The sequence below is a fragment of the Neolamprologus multifasciatus genome, chromosome 15 (genome assembly GCF_963576455.1).
Source record: "Neolamprologus multifasciatus chromosome 15, fNeoMul1.2, whole genome shotgun sequence".
Classification (NCBI taxonomy): Eukaryota; Metazoa; Chordata; class Actinopteri; order Cichliformes; family Cichlidae; genus Neolamprologus; species Neolamprologus multifasciatus.
Window position 1 is genome coordinate 16839860 of NC_140453.1, and position 21766 is coordinate 16861625.

Genomic DNA, 21766 nt, shown 5'->3' on the forward strand with positions numbered 1-21766 from the left:
TTGGAGACACCGTAACAGATATCCACGCAGTTTCCGCCCAACAGGAAGTGAGCGGAGTCCAGCGAAAGTGTGAGTGAACTGTCAAAACAAACCAATAGCGACAAAATTATATCTTCACTCAGAGCGTCCGCACATCTAAAGAGGTCCCTTCACCACCATGGACAACATGCCTAACCCTCTGTGGTGTTTCCGTGAGCAGCAATCGGCAGAAATGTTCTTGGATGACGGGGTAGAGACGGTGACTTCTGTGGAGCAGGTAAGCACACGAGCGTTAGCTTTTCTTTTTTTTATAAGACAGTGTGGCTAATGCTAACGTGCGGCTCTCCAGTCTGGGTGTAGAAAAGTGCACAGAAACTCAGCTGCCATACACACAATGCGTTATATTGCTAAAATGTCGGCACTTTGATTGAAAAAGTAATCAGAAACTTGTTTGCGGGCATTAGTTCGCCGTGCTTTATCAATTTAACCCATGGATGGCTAGCTTTGTTCCTTAATGAGATTAAGTTTGAATGTAGCTAGCTGCTAGCCAACTAATTAAAATAGTTAAGCCTGGGCATGACATAAAGTCTAACTTTGTCTTTAGTTTCTTCCCAATTAAAACATGATAGCAGGAGAGGGCTTTTATTTTGAAAAAAAACTTATAACATGTCAATTTCTGACAGCGTCTGAACATCTGCATCCTGGGCACTGTTCTTGAAAGTTACTCCACTGCAATCATTTTAGATCAGATCCAGTAACAGTTATCACTTCAGTCAAGGCACAAGTTAGAACTGCATTAATAAAAAAGGAAACTAGGATTCAGATTGCCATTTTTGCTCATTTCTAAAAAGTTCATCTTTCCTTTTTTTCGGGGGGGGGGGGGGGGGGGGGAGCAAACATTATTGTTATGTACGTTTTTGCTATTTGCAATCCAGAAGAGAGCTTTCTCTCGAGTCTGTGTGGGAAGGTGCGACATGCTGCAGCATGCACACACATCTTAATCCAGGGTGTCAAAATCACTGTTTGTCTCTTACAGTGGGTATACACAATTTAGTGATTTATCAATATTTTAGTACCTGAATTTGTTCATACTTTAGGAAAACATTTAAAAGTGCCAAGTGAACAAATGAAGACCTGGCTGTCTTAGGAAATGAGGTAGAAATGAGGGAAGTGAGGCGGATCAGGCGGATGAAGAAGAGGAGGAGAAAGATGCAATGAGAAAAAGATAATGAAAATATACAGGTTACAGGTACACTGTTAAATGGTCATATATAGTTTAAAATAACTATTATGATAGTTATGTTAGAGTTATGATGTAACTTATAAGATGTACTATTTATGTTTCTGGTCTCTGCAAACATACATAAAACTAGATCAGGTGGAATGACAGTGTCCATCTAGGTGCCTTGTTGCTTTTGCTAATTTTGCTAATTTTTACCCCTTTTGATGACACCATACACTTAAAAAAAACAGTACAATCAGAAATGTATGCATATTGTAGCATATCCCCATTTGATTATGATAGAAGTTTGAAATATTCCTGGCTGCTAACGCAGATAAAGTAGCTCACACTCTTTCAGTCACTTTCCATAATATAGGTCATGTGTAAGGCACAAATATGAGGTTATGTTTTGAATTGATTGAGTTGACAGTTTTGACCACGAAACACACATGAGCTGTTAATGTTCAGGGGTTTACACATCAATCGCACCTTTTCTGGATTTTGTGGCTGATCCTAGTCCAGATTTTTAAATGGGAAATAATTCTGTTTTCTGAAATGCCTAAAATATGTTTTTTTTCCCCTCAAAATAAGCTTCATAACAACCAATCACATGCTGCTTTTTTCTCTTTTATTAGAAAAAGGTGGAGAAATCCATTCAAGAAGTCATGAGTGTTTACAAGCAAATACACAGCTTACCACAGTAAGTATCCGCAGTGTGTTGTAGAATACAATGGAGCAGAGTCTGTGAGCTTTTTCAGGCAGACAGCTCAGCCCACTACAGCCTGTGATGTGCCTCGTTCTCCTCACTTCATATATCAAACACCACCTTCAGATATGAATGTTTAATTAAACTGCAAATCCCCATCTCTCCCTCTGACATGTTAATGCTGATGCTGCCATGTGTTGCTGCCAACATTTTCAATCCCTAAACTGCACCAACATCTACCTGTAGGCTCCAGAATTTTAATCATCTCCCACTAATTTCTATGTTTATCCTGTTTGCGGGGAGTGACGAGCTCTCATTATAGATTATAGAGATTTTGGATATCCGCCAAAGGAGGAGGGGGGTTGTTTCTCCTTTTGTCCAAGGGGAACAATTAACAATTTGAAGTCCTCCTTCACACTGCAGTACATTTTTAGAATCACACATTCCATCATACAAAATGAGGAAAGTAGATCACAGATGTAAGGATGTAGGTGATAAACACTGCCATCATTGATTGGCAATTTATTTGCCAATGGACCGATAGCAGACAGTAAGGAAAATGTCGACCAATACCAATTTTCAGTGCATCCCAAAGTATTTTCACTATATGTGGGATTGAGTCATTTATGGATAATGTTGATGTTTGAAAAAGAAGGAGACGGGATGGGTTCTGCAGTTCCTTGTCAGGTGACTCTTCTGAAACAGAAAAGTAGACTTGCCTTGTCTCTTTATAAAAATCTCAAAATCTTACTTTGTTGTTTTTTTTTTGTTTTTTTTAAAGACTCAGTCAAGTCATTACCTGAAACCAGGACACTAAATTGGCCTGGTTATGACAGAAAAGTGTGCATTTTCAGACTCTTGCTGACAAGTAGGCCAGATGTTGTGTAGCCATAGCAATAATAATTACCTATTCATCAGTCACTCATAAAGGTGACTACATGAACAGCCATTATGAGGCATTTACAGGAACACCATTATTGGCCGTAGCTGTTATTATGTTTTTTTTACCCACAAACGCCTGCTGTTTGTTTGCTATTAGAGAAGGCTGCACTGTGATGCACGATGGCTGTTATCTTAGCGGCGAGTAGATCTGCCCACGTAGTTTGCTTCTGCTATCAGCTGCCGTCGCTTCTCAATGAGGTGACTCATCTCATTTCTATGACAACTGCTAGATGTGAATGTCAGCGGTACTGCAACCAATGGAGAAATGCATTTTAATACTACTAAAGAATCTGTGATATTCATCAGCTGAGGTTCTGCTTTTAGTGGTGATAATTGTTTTTTCAGCCTTGGCCGAGACTTGACCTCGAACAGGTGGGAGGCAAGATTTAAAGTTTTTAGATATGCTTTTTAAAACATAGTTGCAAAGTGCTTTATAGGACATAATAAATGGATCATATGAAATATAAAAACAGTGAGTGATTTACAGGATGGGTAAAATAAAGTATTTAAGAATAACTAAAGGAGGAATGAGAACATTTTTATTATTAAAAATTACTTTCTGTAAGAATAAGTTTTGAGGAGGGATTTGAAAGTCGGGTCTTAACCCTCAGCGCCTCTGGTTAAGGGATCCACAGCTACAAGCTCTAACAGAAATGTCCTGATGGGGGTACGACAAAGCAAGTTTGGCAAGTTCTTTGAGTTAGCTGGGTCGACGAAACCTATAATTAATGTCAGCAATCTGTAAAAATATCTTTTTGTTATGCCTTCATTTTTTGTTCCACTGTTTGTTTTTCTTTCCTTCATTAGTTTATTTCTTTAGATAATTTGCCTGTAATATTTTTTTCTTTCTTTATGTGCTTTCTTTCTCTTTTAGTTCTTCTATTCTTTCTCTCCTTCTTTTATTCACTATTCTTTTCCATAGCTTTTATTCTTTCATTAATTTCTTTTTCCTTCCGGTCATTTGGTCATTCGTTTTCTTTTTCTTTTGCTCTATTTATTTATTTGTTTGATCATTTTGTATTTTTTGTTTTCTTTCTTTCACTAATTTTTGGTTTTGTTGTGTACACTTGCGTGTAGCCTGTCGAGCTCTCAGCATTTAAAAGGGTGGGTTGAACATATATTTGGTGTGGTGGGCAGACCAGCTTTTAGATATGGAGCTCTGCTTCTGTCATGTAGTGATCTGTGAATCATTCTGTGTTGGTAGAAAGCACATTTTATAACAGGTGTAGCGAACACTGTGTGGAAAGGTCAAGCAGAGGATCAGAGTGGGTGGGTATCAGTTGTCATTGATGCAGATATAGAGTCAGACTTATGTTTATGAAGAGCTACAGACTGAATTTTCATTCAAACATTTAAAGATTAACTATGCGGCTCCTTAGTTTCTGTCATTCTGTGATAGTGTTTTAAGGCATTCTTTCATTCATATGTTTATTTTTATTAGGTTTTGCCTTAATTTTCTATATATTATAATATGTGTTATTGTCTACCTCAATTTAATTTGATGTTTATTCGGGACAAGAATACGATATCGACCAGTATCACTTACCACAGCATTAATGGGTGGTTTGTGGTGCTGCTCCCTAGATAGATTTTTATGCATAAAACTCTTAAAAATATCGACAACAAATTAAAAAAACACAGTGCAGAAAAATATGATAAACACGATGACTATTTTTTTTCTTTTTTAGTTTCATTGAGAAATACTTTAAAAGTTGAAAGGCTAAGCTGATGTTTTGGTTTGCCTGGCTTTGGTTTCTTTTTTCTTTTTGTTCTTAATGATGACAGGCCTCAAAGCTCTCCTAATAGAAAGTGAATAAAAAATAAGGAAGGAAATAAACAGAAGTCGCTAATTAGACTGCTGAGGATCTGAATATCTGAAACGAGTGAATAAATAATGCAGAGTTTGATCACAAACCCTTGCGTGGACGATCATTTTATTTGTGTTTCTCAGATTTTGTGCTACCTGGTGAATAATTAATGTTTGACACATAAATCAGTTCTTCTTTTTTTTAAATTTAAACTTACAAATGTTAGAAAAACAAGTGAATTGTGTGTCTAAGTTTTTAAATTATGAGTACTGACACTTTTCTGATTTTGTTTTTATTTATTTTTAAAAAGAATTTCCAAGTTGTCTGACATTTAACTTTTTGTCCCGCGTTTGTTTTTCAGGCCAACGTTGTTGCGGGAACAACACTACCAGTATCTCAAGAAGGGCTTACGTCATTTATCAGATGCTTATGAGGTAAAGTAAATAACTAATAAATAAAAGAAAACGCACACAAATTGTGTGTTGTAGATATGTAGATGTAGTTTTATTTTTTCTTATAAACCTGTATTTCAATCAAAGTAGGCGTTGTATTTACACTCATCAGCCACTTTATTAGTTGTACTCCTTTTGCCTTCAGAGCTGAGCTGTTCAGTGCTGGAAACATTGCTCAGACGTTTTAGTCCATATTGAGATGATAGCATCACACAATTGCTGCAGTTTTGTCCATCGCACATCCATGATGAGAATCTCCTGTTCCCCTATAGCGCAAAAGTGCTCTATTGGATTGAGATCTGATGACTGTGGAGGCCATTTCAGTACAATCAGCTCGTTTTCATGTTTAAGAAAGCAGTTTGAGATTATTTGAAGTTTGTGATCTGGAAAATTATCATGCTGTAAGCAGCCAGCAAAATGTTCAGTAAGTGTTTATGCTCAGGTGGTCTTGGAAGGAAAAGCCTCTGGACTTCTTTAAGTTTCTTGAAGACGTTTCACCTCTCATTTGAGAAGCTTCTTCAGTACTCGGAGCAACTGGTGGAGAGACCCAGATTTTTAAGCCCTGTTGGGAGTGTCCCTAAGAGGGTCGCGGGACCCCCACTGATCCTCTGCCTAATCACACGAGCCATGGTGTGAAAACTGGTCTGGGTCACAATCAGCCAAGTTTTCGGGTGAACTCATTGTGAGACCTTGCCCCACCCTATTATGTGACTTACTGTGGTCAAATGGCCCAAAGTGTGAGTGGGCGTTAAGGCGCCTGGGAAGGGATCTTGACACTGGATTTTAGATGGCAGACAGTTGGTGTCGTAAGCCACAACTTCTGCTCAAAGATGGTCATTCACAGTGGACATAGATGGCCTGTTTCACTCCTCTTTCTAACCATCTGTCCTCTCTGTCCAAAATGTGAACAGGTGCTCAGGTGGTATTAATTGGATCCCAGTGTGCCTACACCACCACTACCAGCCCAAAGTGTTGATACAATGCAGGATGGAAATGCCTCAGCAGAAGTTGAGACTCATCAGGCAATGTTTTAGTAATCTTCTGTTGTCCAGTTCTGGTGAGCCTTTTGGCGAGTGAATTGGAGCCTCATTTTTGGCAACCGCTGTGGTCTTCTCCTGCTGTAGCCCATTTACTTAAAGAACCAGCTTGTTGTGTATTCAGAGATGCACTTCTGCTTACCTGCTATCAGCTCGAAGTAGTCTGGCCATTCTCCTCTGACATCAACAAGGCATTTCCACACAGAGAACTAGTACCAACTGGATATTTTTTCTTTTTGCGACCATTCCCGGTAAAGTGTAGAGAAGATTGTGTGTGAAAATTCCAGTCGATCAGCAGTTTGTCAAATACTCAGATCAGCTGGTCTGGCACAACCATTCCACATTCATTGTTTGAATGATTAGCTATTTGCATTAGCGAACCGATAAGTGTGTAACTAACAAAGTGGCTGGTGAGTGTATGCTTAATATCGTGTGCTGAACAGTAGGACACCAACTCTCACTGCCTCTGGAAAAATGCCAAATTGTTATCCTCTGCTTTAAATAGAAATGCTGCAATTTTCAATTGGCCAAAAAAAATATAGTTGTCTGCTTCTGGCAAAGTCACTGCTTTTTTTTATCTTTTACTTTTTTCATGCGTGTGCTTTTTGTTACTCTAGCCAGAAGAGAGAAAAGCATTTGTGTTTCTCCTTTTCTTCAGCTCAGTAACTTCATTATTCCAGTGGAGTTTCCTTTGATCACACAAAAGCAGGCAGACAGCCAATTTATGTAGTTAAGTGTATGCAGTGCTAAAGAGAACAAACTGAGTTTGAATTATATGTAATAAAATCAGCACAAAAAGCATCACACAACTAATATTTGCATCATAAATGGCAGACATAATCATAAAGTCCATTTACCAACTGCAGAAAATGAGTTTGTATGATGTTTCTGTGTAGCTCACTCCCATCATTTTCCTCCTCCTGCCCCTTCTGTGTCTGGCAGAGTTGTTTTTCTCTCATCTGTGCCTCTGACTGGCTGATCTCACAATCTCATTTATAGCTGTAATCGGTCATGTGATGGCCATTTGATTTTGTGTGTCTGTGCGAGTAGTGTCTGGATGCTAGCCGACCGTGGCTTTGCTTCTGGATTCTTCACAGTCTGGAGTTACTACAGGAGCCCATTCCTGCTGCCGTCGCCTCAGAGTGAGTCACACACGACAACAGAGTGGAGCCAAATAATACCCGTGCACTGCCAACGAATTTTGTTATTTATTGCTTTTTGCATAGTTCTCATAATTATTGCAGTAAAGCAGGTTTGTTGAGGATGCCACCCACCAATACCCCACTGCCCTTTCTTTATAAATATCCATAAATAGTAAATGTAGAAATATGGTATAGTTGTGAAATGCTAGCTTTACTTAACAGAGTTTTTTAGTGGATTTCATTTTGGTTTATTTTTTTTTAAAGATTTCCACACAACATCCTTGATGACTGCATTTTTTTTGCTTTGTAGTTTTCTCTTTTGTATAGCAAAATCTAATATAACCACACACAACTTTCAGGTCCACCTCCTGGTAGCTAGGCAAGTGGTGTTTTTCTGTTATGGTTGATCATTGGTAGTTTGCAGACGGCTTGTAGACACATTACCGCCCCCTTCTGGTAGTAGTAGCAAACTCTTACGTTAAAATAGGCCCTAAAAAGGAGACAATTTACAGTTTTGAGCAGGATAATCCTCCTTTCTGGCTCCAATAATGAACATAATGTAGTTTATCTTATTCCATATGATCTGAAATTACCGACCACCCTATAAGTTCAGTGGTAAATGTCACAGAGTTAGGAACCTGAGGCTGTTTTCCCTCAGACTTCCTATAGAGGCCATTGAAAAAGAATGCAGGTTTAGGGCATCTGCTTCAGTTCTCAGACCCAGGGGCTATGCACATTTGTATAATTGTGCATATGAATAAACCCAAAATTTCAACATATTTTTCTAAAATGATCCAGATGTGGTGAAACGTGTTATATTGCTTAAAACAAGTTAGAAGATCAGACTATATCTGTACAGAATACAGTTATACGAGCTCTTCCTATGTCTCAGGTTATACACAATAAAAAGATTATTAGCTCAATTAAAATGTCCTTTATACTTTATTCCTTACGCTACAGCCACACTGTGGCAAACAGCAGTTGGATACTGAGGCACAAACAAAATGAGTGTGAACTTGTGATTTCCTTTGAAACGGTTACTTTGAAAATGGGGACCAGGTCTGTGACCACTTGCGGTTAGTTTCTTCTTCAAAGCATCATTGGTGTATCAAGATGGTGATGAAACAGCAATAAGATTGAGTTGGTCTGCAGTCAGTTTGTGATTGAAGTTGGCAGATACTTAAAATTCATTTGTAACTGTGACATATTGTAAACACTGCAATTCTGTTGCCATCTACCTACAGAAAGATTCATATTAACTACTTCTAGCTCAGCGGTCCCCAACCCCCGGGCCTCGGACTGGTCTGGTCCGTGAGTCATTTGGTACCGGGCCGCGAGAGTTGAGGCTCGGGTGTGAAATGTATGGTTTTCAGGGTTTTTATCGTTTTTTAGCGTTATTTTGTTATCGTTTTTATTGTTAACTCGGTTTTCCTGGGTTTTTTCACGTGTGTTATGAATAAATCTTCTTTTTTTTCGGTACCAGTACTAGTTTTATTTTGTTGTATTTATCCGCGACACCTTAAAGGCCGGTCCGTGAAAATATTGTCGGGCATAAACCGTCCGTGGTGCAAAAAGGTTGGGGACCGCTGGTCTAGCTGGAACCTCATAGATCTGGACCCAAAATTTCCCCCAAAATAGTGATGTAGTTCCTGCAAGATGGCAGTTTAAGTGCTTAGCAACCTTTTTTTTATATAACCAGAGTGCAACCAGTTGGCAGCCAGTTCAGTCAAATCCCCGATTGCAAAGAGCCATGTCACACATGGGATACACTCATTGGTGCAGACTGACTCTGACTGACTACAACGTGTCAGGAATCTGACTGTTATGAATTGAAGGGGATCATGTGCCAGCAGTGCGAGTCAGACTGCAATTGTTTGTAGACAGGTTTCTCCCACCGGGCGACCTATTCAAGAGCCTCGTGATCACAAGTGGCCCACCACAGGTTCAGGGTGTTGGACACAGACATTATACTACATTACATGTACCAATGTTACTGTAAACTCCTCCTATCCTCTGGCTCCCTTCCTAAAACACAAGTCACCCTTTTATAAAACAGAACCAGAAGTGGTAGGAGATGAAAGATGTTGATTAAATTACCATATTATGACCAATAAAATGCTTATTTTTTTTCCTGTCCAGCTGCAGCATTGGCCAGGGCTTTGCTGTTAAATCATTCCTTGTCTTTGTTTCCATAGCCAACTTCAAGAAGTTTAATTTATTCTCTGTAATAGAAAACTCGCAGTAATAAAAAGTTGGGGTGTTGATGTTTGAAGCAGTGAAATGAAGGTTTTTCCAAGAGTTATTATGCCTGATATGTGTGATTAAAAGTGATGACAACATTGTGCACGACTGGCAGGTGTACTTTTAAACATGTTTATGCTGACACAGCTTCAAACACTGTTGCTCTCACTGCCACCAAAATGTCATTTGATTAAATTACTGCCAGTCAAAAGTAGCACTCTGCAAACCACGTAGCGAGTCGCCGTTCCAGGCTGCCAGCCCACGCTCTCATTATAACCGTGAGGCGTGCCAGCACACCGGCTGGCACTGCCCGGGCACCAACGTGATGGCCTTGTGCTCACACACACAAAAACACTGGCCCTGTTCAACAATCTATAACAATGCAACCTACAAGAGATTGCTTTCTCTGGTTTATGAAGTGTACACTGTTCTCAGGTCAGTGTTGGCACCAGACCGGTTGGCCAAAATTAAAGTGGGTTTCCCTTCCAACTCACTTGGCTCAAAGCACTCTTACAGTTTTATTATTTTTCTCCATGGCGGAGGATGAAGAGGACATTTGTGAGAGAAGCAGCGTGGTGCATGGAGGCTGGAAAGAAAGGGACCTGTGGTAGAGTTGGTCTATGCGGTATGACACGTCAGCTAAAGTGAAATAGCCCAGTGGAGCGTGTTTGCGTGTGGAGCCGGCAGAAAGTTGGAAGGCTTTCTGCCGGCTGAGATAGAAAATAGGAGTTGTGATTATTTAGTAAACGGAAACTGTGTAGCGTGTAGAAAAAGTGGTTTGTTCAAGTCAGGGGAAATAATTAGTGTCAAACTTTTAAACAGAAAGAAAAGCTGTTGTATGTACATACTTGTACAGGATTACTTAACCCTCACATGACCAAGTGGAGTAATTTGTGACGTGCTTATCAGCCTCATACCACATCCTTTATCTATGAAAGATATTCTAAAAAATGTGCTAATGCAAGTAATTATGGTTTCTAATCATTTCTATGCAAAAGCAACTTGATCGTCACCTTCATATCATTTTCATTGTCACATTGGGTATTAGATATCTGCAGCTGCTAACAGACCTTTCTACTGAAGCTTCTACTGTTAGCTTTGGTTTACGGCAAAACATTGCAATGCAGTGATTAGAAGCAGAAAACTGCAATAAGATTGAAGACTATAATGTTTCAAAAATACACTATCCATGCCACAGTAATGGGCCAATTACTGTTTTTAAAAAAAGCTATAAAAAATGTAGGAGGACTACACTGACAAATTACTGGTAGTAAATGTTTTTATGATTAAAGATGTGTAACTGCAACATACGACATCGCTGTGATCCCCATTTCTTGACACCTCCTTGAATATTTGGTTCTAAAAATAATATTTAGATATCAGCATTATTATTATTTTTTTTTAGAAATTGTGTCAATATCTTGTGTAACTCAAGGAAGTGAGCATCAAAACTCATCTGTGCAAACATACATTTCTGCAGATTGCCTAAACGTGCCAAAAATTGCGAACCCTTTGGGTGTTGACACAGATCTGGGGTAAATGGTAACTGTAACTTGCCGTCTTAATCAAACGAATAAATAAACAAATTATGTGTTTTACAAAAAAGCTGAAAAAATAGTAAAACAGTGAATTTGAAAATTGATTAAAAACAGTAATTATATTTTAGCATTATTGCTGCTGGATTAGCCTTTACAAACATTAATATGATTTTTGGCAATTACTGTTAATTTAGGGCAGTTGTGGGGTAAACCTTTGGGTGGTGGGCTAGTACATTTGTTCACACTCTCAATACAATTAATGAGTGTTTTATTGCTGCTGTGCAATTTCAGCAATCCTGCATGTAAGAAAGAGTATGCTGGTGTTTGTAGTACATTCATGTAGTACCATTTGGCTGCTCTTTATGGTTGTCAGTTTGTATGTTAAATAAATAATGAAATCATAACCTCTGTATCTTTGCTCTCCAGTGTGTGTCAGTTTCTGGCACGCTGTCAAAGCCCAACAGGGGGTTTCGCTGGGGGACCGGGGCAACACGCCCACCTTGCACCCACCTACGCTGCCGTCAACGCCCTCTGCATCATCGGCACAGATGAGGCCTATAATGTTATAGACAGGTATGATCACACAGTGTGCTGCTAGGGTGGTAAAATTACAACATGACAAACACAAAACAGCTTCTGTTAAAGCAGCTCAGTTTGTTTGAAATTAATATGTCAGACAACCCCTAATTTATGTGATGATATTTATTGGATTTCTTTTAGACTTGCATAGTTTATTACAGTGCTCTCATTGTATCTTGGATATTTATTTGTATTTTATTGGCTATTTAATATTGTGTCCACATGCCTGTGGGCTTTAGATTGGAATTAGCTTGCAGTTATCCTATGAGATGAATCTTTTTGTGCAGTTTGTTCTCTGACAAATAAAGATGAAACTAAACTGTGGCTGTGTAATTAAAATTCATAATTTATGCCTTTAAATTTGTTTGTGTAACTGAATTTCCCTCCTATGCTATAACCACTATAACACATTTTCTTACAGTTGGAGGGGGTTGTCGCAGCTACGGATCATGTTAATGTTATTTAACCAGCAGCTCATTATAAGAGCATTTTGAAACACTGTTTACATGAGTTGTTTTTCTCCTAATTGACTCTGCGTGACGGAGAAAAGGTGAAGTTTTGCGTGCATATGTACAGTTGAGCAGCGATTCCCGTTTCTTCGCAGCGTTGTTGCAGCAGTGTTGACTTTGCATTAGTGCTTTATTAAATTTGCAGCAGTTACTCTTCCACCCCCTGCCCTCTCTCTCCTCTGTTTATTCTTATTTACACCATGAACTCATCCTTGTTTCTAATCGACCCTTCTCCCCCTTCTGTTTTGACTTCCTCCAGGGAGAAGCTGCTAGATTTCTTGTGGTCAGTGAAGCAGCCAGATGGCTCCTTTGTGATGCACGTCGGTGGAGAGGTGGATGTCAGGTGAGGCCCCAGAAGATAAATTCTGATTCCTCTATTTATTTTTTAGAATTTGCTTTTCACCACATAAGAAAATTTATATCGTTAACTACATCTTTGATGACTGCTTGGACACCAAACATCTTTGGTGTCCATACTGTGTTGATCACAGTAAGGGGTCGTTTTTGAAGGCTAATTTCCCCTTAAGCACACTCTGCTTTGTATTTATATTCTCCTGTGTTTTCTTTTAGTGTTGATAACAGGGGAAATAATGAGAAATGCCCACATCTCTTTTACATAATAGTGTATTTATCTCATTTCGGATGTGTGCGTGTTTTTTCCTCTTTGAGGCTGTTATGTGGGGCTTTTTGTTATGTTTTTGTTTTGTTCTTTGAGGTTCAGTTTCCTTTGAGCAAAGAACTTCAGAAGGTACTTTTTCATTCTCAGAGGAGCCTGATATCTGTTTCCAACCAATTAGCATCGAGGTGCCATTATGTATTACTGAAACTGTCTTTCTCTTAGGCAGGTTTTGCTATTCAGTTTTTGATAAACCATTTTGTGTCACATTTGTCTAAACTGTCAACAAAGTTATCCTTATTTTGAAAGTTTTTTAGGGGTTTTAATTACAGGATTTTCTGATTGATGTTAGTGTAAGTGTGGTGCTATACAGTGTTATGAAAAGATTGAATTGCCTTATTCGTGTAATCACTGTTTTCTGCTAGAAGTCTGATATAGCTTAGCTTTTTTAAAAAAACACACATTAAATTTAATTACCACGAACAAGTCTGGCTGCTGTCACTGTTCACGAGCAGCACTAAATGTATTTTCCAGATGAAAGTACTCCAACAAGAAGTGGCTTATACATTCAAGGGAACTTTTTATTAGGTACAGCTTGCCAGTTCCAGGTTGGATCCTGTTTTGCCTTTTTTTGTTTCATAGATTCAACAAGATGCTGGAAACATTTTCCATAGATTTTGGTCCATATTAACATGATAACATCACATAGTTGCTCCAGATTTGTGTTTTGTTTCGACATCTTAACAGGAAAAAAAGTAATTGTCTTTCTACAAACCTCGTTTAAGGTTTTTCCCAGCACACATAAGCACATCGGTTCATGCACACTAAAAGCAGCAAGCCTGTGTTATCATATTTGAAAGAAATTTAAATCAAATTAACCCCAATTATTAAAACAGTCTTTCTTTCATTGCTGGTGATTATTGTTTGTTTTCAGCTTGAACCTCTCAGTAGTTATTTAGTTAACCCACATGAACTATAACCATGGTGTTCATCATAAAGACACTTTTTGAGTTTTTGGATGATCTCTGCAACCAAATAAGGAGTTTTATGCACGTCCGATACCTGAACTTTTCAAGTGATTTATCGACAATATCAAAGATAAAAAAAAAAACACCTTTCTTGAATTCTAGTTTAGTTATGATTCCTTGCAGTCTCAACATTGCAGGGAAATAAAATATGTAAGAGTCAAAATGACTGTGACTGAACAGCAGGGGAACATAAATGGCAAATTGGATGTTTATGTTTGGTCTGCTGGTAACCTAAAACTACAGTATGATGATGTTTAGCGAGAGCTTCCTGCTCCCCCTCAACTTTATCGTGATCTTTATCAGCCTGATTTGTTTTTTCTGCTTTTTTAGGAGTGCATACTGTGCAGCTTCGGTAGCATCGCTCACAAACATCCTCACACCTAAACTGTTTGAAAACACAACCAACTGGATTCTCAGGTACAACAACCGACCACAGCACTCTGAGTAAATTATTAAAGAGCATTTTTGTCCTGCTTTTTTTACATAATCCAGTGTATGTTTTTTTTTGTTTTTGTTTTTTTAACTACATGGTTTACTGATTTCTAGCTGTCAGAACTGGGAGGGTGGTCTAAGTGGAGTACCAGGTTTGGAGGCACATGGCGGTTACACGTTCTGTGGTACAGCCGCCCTTGTCATCCTGGGCAAAGAACACATGCTGGATCTGAAAGCCTTGCTGGTGAGCACATCCTCCCTCCCCGCCTTTTCCTCTCTATTGTAACCTCAAATGCTCAGTCTGTGTCCCAACAGCAGAAAAAGATGCTATCATTGTCAGTCACAACAGGGGCTTTGTGCTAAAGTTTTATCGCTTTCAAAGTTGGGTGTTCAGTTCTGTGACGAAACAAGCAGAAAATGTCATTAAAAATCAAATACAATGTTGCAACTCACAACAAAATTTCATCTTCTGAAAAATGTGGAGACATCTCTCTATGTCAGTCTTTCCTTCCCCTATTCGACAAACATTAATCTGATCCACTTATTGTTAAACTGTCCTCATACTTACTATCTTTGTGATGATATTTACTGACTTTAATGCATTCACAGGCCTCTAATTCCCAAGTTAAACATTCACAAAAAGTGCCAAACATCAGGTTCTGGTTTAGCTCAGTAGTTGAGCAGGCAAGCAGATAATGCAAGCCCAAATGCAGCAGCCTGGGTTTGATTCTGACCAAAGGCCTTTTGTTGGGCATCTTTCCTGTCTCCTCTTTACTGAAAACTTTCTAATAAAGGCGAGAAAAACCCAAAATTAGTCACTCAGGAACTGTCCTTGCACACATCTTTACACTACATGTTACTTTTATTGTGCACAATCACACATTGCAGTAATGCAAACCTCACCATGAAGTACTAAAAGGAAATAAGTATTCAGTGACTTCAAGCAACAAAATAACCACAGATTACATGAAGTGAGCGGGTCCCAAGTTAAAGAGTGAATGTTACTGCTGTTTGATAAAAGAGGAGGACTAAATTTATTGACGTCACCTAGGTTAGCGTAGTGACTGTAGTTCCCACTGGTTTACATGCGTACAGGGCTTCAGTTTAATAATAATAATAAAAAAAAAAAGCAGCCTAGAAATGTTCAGCTTTTACAAAATTCCTTATTCTGATAGTTTGATGTTTGGTTTCTGTGATAAATGACTCATAATTTATTTGAAGCAGTTTCGAGGAAAACTGCAACCTGCTCTTTCTTCACAGACTCGTTTAAACTGGCACAATTACACAAACGCATTCGCCGAGTCCTTGTAGCTGTCCTCTTTACACAGGAGTAACTTAATAATGACCTGCATGTGAGCTGTTTAGGAGACATCTGTAAACTGGAGCTATAAAAAACACGGGTTACACTCTTCCTGAATCTACTAAAACTGCCGATGTTCCTTTTATGACTTCTTTACGTTGTTTTCCTGCACCTTAATGTGCTTCCGTGTATTCAATCACTCTTTCTGTACTGTAGAATAAACATCTGTGCATGTAGTTACTCTCAGAGCGCTCTGGAGGACAAGGTTTACATTAGGTTTTGTTTTGCAACTGTTGGGATGCTTTGTTTTTCCCCTCAGGGAAATCTCATTTCCCTTCTTCCTTAGTAGTAAAAGGTTGGGAGCAGCTGCCCTTTAGGTTTGATGCAGGTCGAGCTTTTGAGTCATGCTCAGGGAAGCTGCAGTGGGGCAGATGCTCGCTGACACAAAGCTTGAGGTCATCCTGAGAAGATAAAATGATAAGGCTGTCACCAGAAGGCCAGTCTGCAGTTTTTTATATTTTATTGAGCTCATAAAACACTTGATGTCATCATCCCTTAGCTTTTATTCAAATACTGTGTGATTACATTTGCATGTAACTGTTAAGTAAACCTGTTTCCACACCTGCTTGCACGCTGCTATAAAGTCCCTCCACCTTTAAACAACGTTACAGTTATTTTCACCCAACACCCAGCTCAAGTGGCAGGTCAATAGAGCGCGCTCTCTAAGGTGTTGTGTGTCACTGTCCATCCCTCAGAGACGCCCGGCATATGGCTCTGACTGAAGGCGGCGGGTTAGCAAATGTTGTAAGTTGAAACCAGGTGGAGAATATCAAAAGCAGCAAGACTCGCTCACTGCACAACTTGAGTCATAACCTAGGAAATTGTATGTGGGAGAATGCATAAATCATTAACACTGAGATACATAGATAATTCACAGTGAACAACTTTCATATTTATGTGGTGTCATTGTTTATTTTCATGGGGATCTATTAATGATCTTGTGATGATCATGGTCCAGATTCTCATTAGGAATTCATTAAATCCGTGAACAACCAGGCAAAAATACTCATTTTACCGCAAGCCGCATTGTTTCTTTGCCTTGCATTTTTCTTTCTTTGGTAAAGGCGGCCACTTCTCACATGATTAAGACATTTAAAACCTTTTGAAGGTGCACTAACTAAAATTTGCCTCTGTGGCATGCAAACACCCATTAGTTCCCTCATCCAAATTTGGATGACTACATATGTGGCCAGTCTCTAACCTTTAAAAGAGAGAGGTGGGAGCTTGTTCATTCAGGTGACTCTCCTCCAGTATCTCTTGGGTGACTCTGAGGTGAGGTGTTCCAACATGTCCTAAGGGGGGGGAGGGGGCAGAGCAGACCCAGGACATGCTGGGGAGATTACATCTCTCAGCTGGAATGCCTTGGTGTCCATGCAGAAGAACTGGTGGAGTGGGTTGTCTGGAAGACTTTGTTTAGGCTGCTCCCCCAATAACCTAGCCATTGATCAGCAGCTTTTGTGTTACATGGCCTGGGTATTGTCACATTATTAACTCTTTCGCCCTCGGACACTCACTAGGACTAACCCTTGTTTCTCTTTTCTTAACCGAGCAGTTTCTATTATATTTCAGGCCTGCTACCAGAACAAAATGACAGTTTTTTTTATGTGTGTGCACCAAGTTGAGAGCAAATCTGGTCCAAAGAGCACTTCAAATAAAAATGTGTTGCAGTTTACAGTTTCATCTGGTGTAGAAACAAATGGAGGCTGGAAATGTTACTGCTTCTGTTACCTCTTGAAGGCTCTGGCTGCTGGGCTGGGTTCAGGACACACTCACTCTGTGAGCTTTGTAAGCACCTGCAAAGCCAGCGTGCTAACACAAAGTTCAATTTTGCGTTAGCTAGAGTGGTTCGTTTCCTGGCCTGGGTTTACTTTGTGCTTCACTGTTACATTCTTGTCCTTTTGTGCAATAAAAATGACAGTTATGTAATCTCCACTCCTCAAAAAAGTGCAGGCTGCTCAACTATTATTTTCTGCTCCATCAACATGAACGCCAGCTGCTTGTAGCACAAGTGCACAGAAAAGGGGACACATCATGATGTTCTTTTTCTCAGTCTGCTCTTGCTGGTTATTAAAGAACACAAATGATATTCCTGCAAATTCCTTAACTTATGCAATGCACATCATAAATCAAATACATTGTGATAATTTGATGCTCTATTTAAACAGCAGAATTTTCAGAGCCGTTTTAACGCTCTCCACCACTGCAGCAAATCAAAGTTCAATATTTGTAGCCAACCAAAAGCATTTTTTTTTATCTCAGCCCCCAGATGCAGTGAAATTAAAGCTAAAGCAGCAGCATGTTTGAAGCATCTATGATACCCTGTGACTTAATGAGGAATTATGTGAAAAATAAATAACAGAAAATCTGAATTGAAGGAAATTTGCATTGAAAAAAAAAAATTAGTCCAAAATACTTAAAGGCTAAAATTGGCTGTTTTCGCCATGTTTAAATAATGATTGGGACTCTTACAGTGTATACCTTTTTGTCAACTGAAACATGCGCTCTTTGTTGTCTAATGTGGCCAAAAATTGGGCTTGTGCACAAAACACACATACTCACTATCAGCAGTTTTCTAAATCGTTCCTATTCTGAAAAATATCAAGTCCCGTTTGGTCTGCTCCTGCCTCCTGTCTCGTCTTACCCTGTGAGGTTTTCAGCTGTGCGATTCCACTCAGAGCTAAAGGGACACAAACACATTATAACATGCAGTACATGTTTTGTTTGTTAATTCAGTGTATTTAAATGTGCGTTTGTCATCTTTCCTCCTCAGCGTTGGGTGGTCAGCAGGCAGATGCGATTTGAAGGAGGTTTCCAAGGCCGCTGCAATAAACTAGTGGACGGCTGCTACTCTTTCTGGCAAGCTGGACTCCTGCCTTTACTCCACAGAGCCTTATACAAAGAAGGTGCCTTTACATTTTGACCCTAAACAGTTCGAAATGGAAAGGTCTCATCACCGTAGCATCAAGCGGCACGAGGAAAACCAATTTAACAAAGCATGATTTTTGGTCAGAAATATTTGAAATGATAATATCAGCAAGTCTCCACTGACTTCAGCTGATCTGAAAGAATGTCAGTGCAACAAAGATAGAATATTTTTCCAGTTTTAGTAGTTTTTCACCCAAAACTCTTTGAATAGTGAGTGATAGATTTATCAGTGTCAAAATCTTAAGGTTTGTCGTGAAGCAGTCCTTCGTTCTAAAATGTAAATCAGAACAGTAGGGAATATGTGGTTAGGAGATCATTTTTCTTTAGATTTTGACTATAATTTGTATTGTTATTCTGTGGGTTTTTTAAAATGTTAAAACTGGAAATAGCCAGCGTGTTCACATTTTCATGTTGAAAATGAGGTCTGAATTTTCTGTGGGATCATCCTGTTTTTTTTGTTGGGTTTTTTTCCCCCTCTTGTGACTAACCTGTGTGTTTGCTCAGGAGAGTCAGAGCTGAGTCAGCAGCGGTGGATGTTTGAGCAGCAGGCCTTGCAGGAGTACATCCTCCTGTGCTGTCAGAACCCAACAGGAGGCCTTTTGGATAAGCCTGGCAAGTCAGTACCACACCATCTGAGCACACACACACACTACATATTTGTACAGCTTTACTCATGCGTAGCGTTTTTACATCACTGCCCTGTTTTATTGTCTTGGTATGTCCAGGTCCAGAGATTTTTACCACACGTGTTACTGCCTCAGCGGCCTCTCCATAGCACAGCACTTTGGGAACATGGACAACCATTACGAGGTGATCCTCGGCAAGGAGGAGAATAGATTGGTGAGAATGAAAGATATACATTAGTTACTGTCAGATATGAAACTTTGACATATGTTGGGTGTAATAAATATTTTACATAGAGAACATGTTACTTGTTGGGGAGTGGAGTCAGAAGCTGGTCTTTACATTCAGTTAAAACATGTCATCCTAAATGAGTTGTTCTACAGTTGTGTATCTACTCTACCTTCCTGTTTCGCTCAGAGTTGGATTAGATAATCAGTGCACACTCATATCTGTCTGACCTGCCTTGGCTTTCTGAATAACTCTGTGAGGTCTCAGTCATCATTAGTGAAGACCCTGAAGGGCATGGTTGAGAAACACACGGATGTACGTTGCTCTTGCTAAGAGCTTTGCATCCATCGTTATTTGGCGGTCATCATAGAACAAGAATTACACGAATGCCATCCCTTCCCCTGTTCCTTGACTTGTAAGCACCGACCGCATATATGAGAGCAGGTAAACGTATAGCAAATCAGTCTGCAAGAGTGGGAGCTACACTCTTGGATACCGTCCAGAACTGGAAGATGCAGGCTGACTTGGATCAGAAGCTCAGTTTTCCACCAGAGATCACAGCACCTGCTCGTAGGCCGGGCCAAATCTCGTGGAACAAACGGTACCATTAAAGAATGCAGTGGGTGAAGCGCACGAACAGAAAAAGCTGAAATAGAATGAAATAGCAGCTGAAGCTAAAGAGAGCAACGAATGTACAGGCTGCTCCCTTTAGAGTTGGGATGCAGGGGATTTGTAGTGACATCAACAAGGCTCCCAAAGAACTCAGAGGTTTGAGAACAGGCTTTCTGATAAGTCATCAATTCACTGTCAGTTTGGAAAACGGACTCAAGTGGGACCGCAGGATGTCCAGCATAAGTGGTAAAAGCAGAGCAGCCATGAGAAACCGCATGTGGAGCTAGTGCATAATAATGCCTCAGCAGATGAGTCCGTGCGATCATAATAAACCGCTGGGCACGCAGGTGTCTGCACAAACCCTCCTGGTCACCGTTTGATCTCAAGTTTTCTGTCATTCAGGCTGTAGCAGACCCACTGACAGGACACTGTGAAACATGTTTGACAGAAACACATATTAAAGCATTCACAGGTTTTTACAAATAAGGTGCTTTTCCAAAGGCTGTTATGTTAGGGCGGAGTCTTCACCAAGTTACATTAATTAACTCCTGAGCAGTTTAAAGAGATTAACATTACTGTTAATTTTTTCAAGTCTGGTAGCTAACGACATATGTAGATTTTTGATGGCATTATTCATTCCTAAAGGTCTGTGTCAGTCTCGGCTGAAAACTCTGCATTAAATCAGGTGGTTTCATTTAAAATAAAACAATGTTTTAGGACCTTTTTGCAACAAAAATGGAAATACCAACAATAGAGCTCAAATATTATATATGTATACAGGTTTTTATATCATGTCACGCAGTTGCAAACACAAGCTGCTCTTCGCGAGTAGATGAGAACTAACTGTGCACAGTGACACGGCTGCTTGCAGAGATAATCGCTCATATGTGAAACTGCTTAAGAAGGTTGGCAATTTTTATTTTTATATAACCAGGACATGATTTCTGCACTACATTTTATATGTATTTTATTTTTGTTTGTTTTTTCTTTTTGGGCAGTTATTGGTTTATAATCCTATTATTTTCAAGAGAAGTTGCACATTTTTCTGCAGCCAGTATCTCTAAAACTGGGAAACTTGCACTAAAACAACCTGGATTGATTAATGGCTAAAGCAAGAATATTTAAGTTTAACAGTTTAACTGTCTCTTTAAGGGTAACTGCTGCTTCTTTTTTTCTTGTTTTTTTTGCACCCTTTCATTTCATCACCATGCAGTAAATAATTAAAGTACTGGTTTTCTTTCATCAGCCATGGTTTAATCTGCACGCACCTGCAAGAAGAGTCAAAAACGCCTCAACGCTGTTCCCGTGCTGACTATTGAGTGCAGTGCAGTCAGGTTTAATATGAGCGAGCTATAAAATGAGAAGCTCTGGAAGATGCTCTACAATAGGTGGGGTTTATTTAAAAAAAAAAAAAAAGAAGAAGCTACTGAAATGACACGTGTGGTTGCACGTAAAGGCTGCGGCAGTTGGTTTTGGTTTTGTTTTCCTGTTTGCTGTTGCATTACTGGCACTGACAGCTGTTTACAGTAAGTCTTCCCCCTGCACATGCATATGCATATCGGCTCGTAGGTTAAAACAGCAGCCAGGTTCAAACTGTATCCCTAAAGTGCCTGAGCTATGGTGTTTTCAGCTCAGAGTGTAGTGGGTTTCTTTGTGGTGTGCAATTCTCAGATAAATCAATAAAACAGTCTCTGTGGATGGTGGCAGCTTCCTGTGATGAAAATGTTAAAACAGCATCATAATAGTGAAACTGCAGTTCCACCCACATCAGTGCTGCAGCTACATG

At 39.4% G+C, this 21766-nt stretch overlaps 1 protein-coding gene across 1 annotated transcript in view; it reads left to right on the plus strand.

Moving 5' to 3' along the window:
- The window catches only part of fntb (farnesyltransferase, CAAX box, subunit beta), a 25443-nt gene continuing 3677 nt past the window's right edge, over nt 1-21766 (plus strand). Inside the window, exons 1-11 of the mRNA XM_085132881.1 lie at nt 1-256; nt 1837-1901; nt 5019-5091; nt 7197-7288; nt 11494-11640; nt 12415-12498; nt 14130-14216; nt 14346-14475; nt 18362-18494; nt 19021-19132; nt 19242-19356. Of these exons, the coding sequence (XP_084989007.1) occupies nt 158-256; nt 1837-1901; nt 5019-5091; nt 7197-7288; nt 11494-11640; nt 12415-12498; nt 14130-14216; nt 14346-14475; nt 18362-18494; nt 19021-19132; nt 19242-19356 (1137 nt within the window). The 5' untranslated portion in view covers nt 1-157. The remainder of the gene's footprint in view (nt 257-1836; nt 1902-5018; nt 5092-7196; nt 7289-11493; nt 11641-12414; nt 12499-14129; nt 14217-14345; nt 14476-18361; nt 18495-19020; nt 19133-19241; nt 19357-21766) is intronic.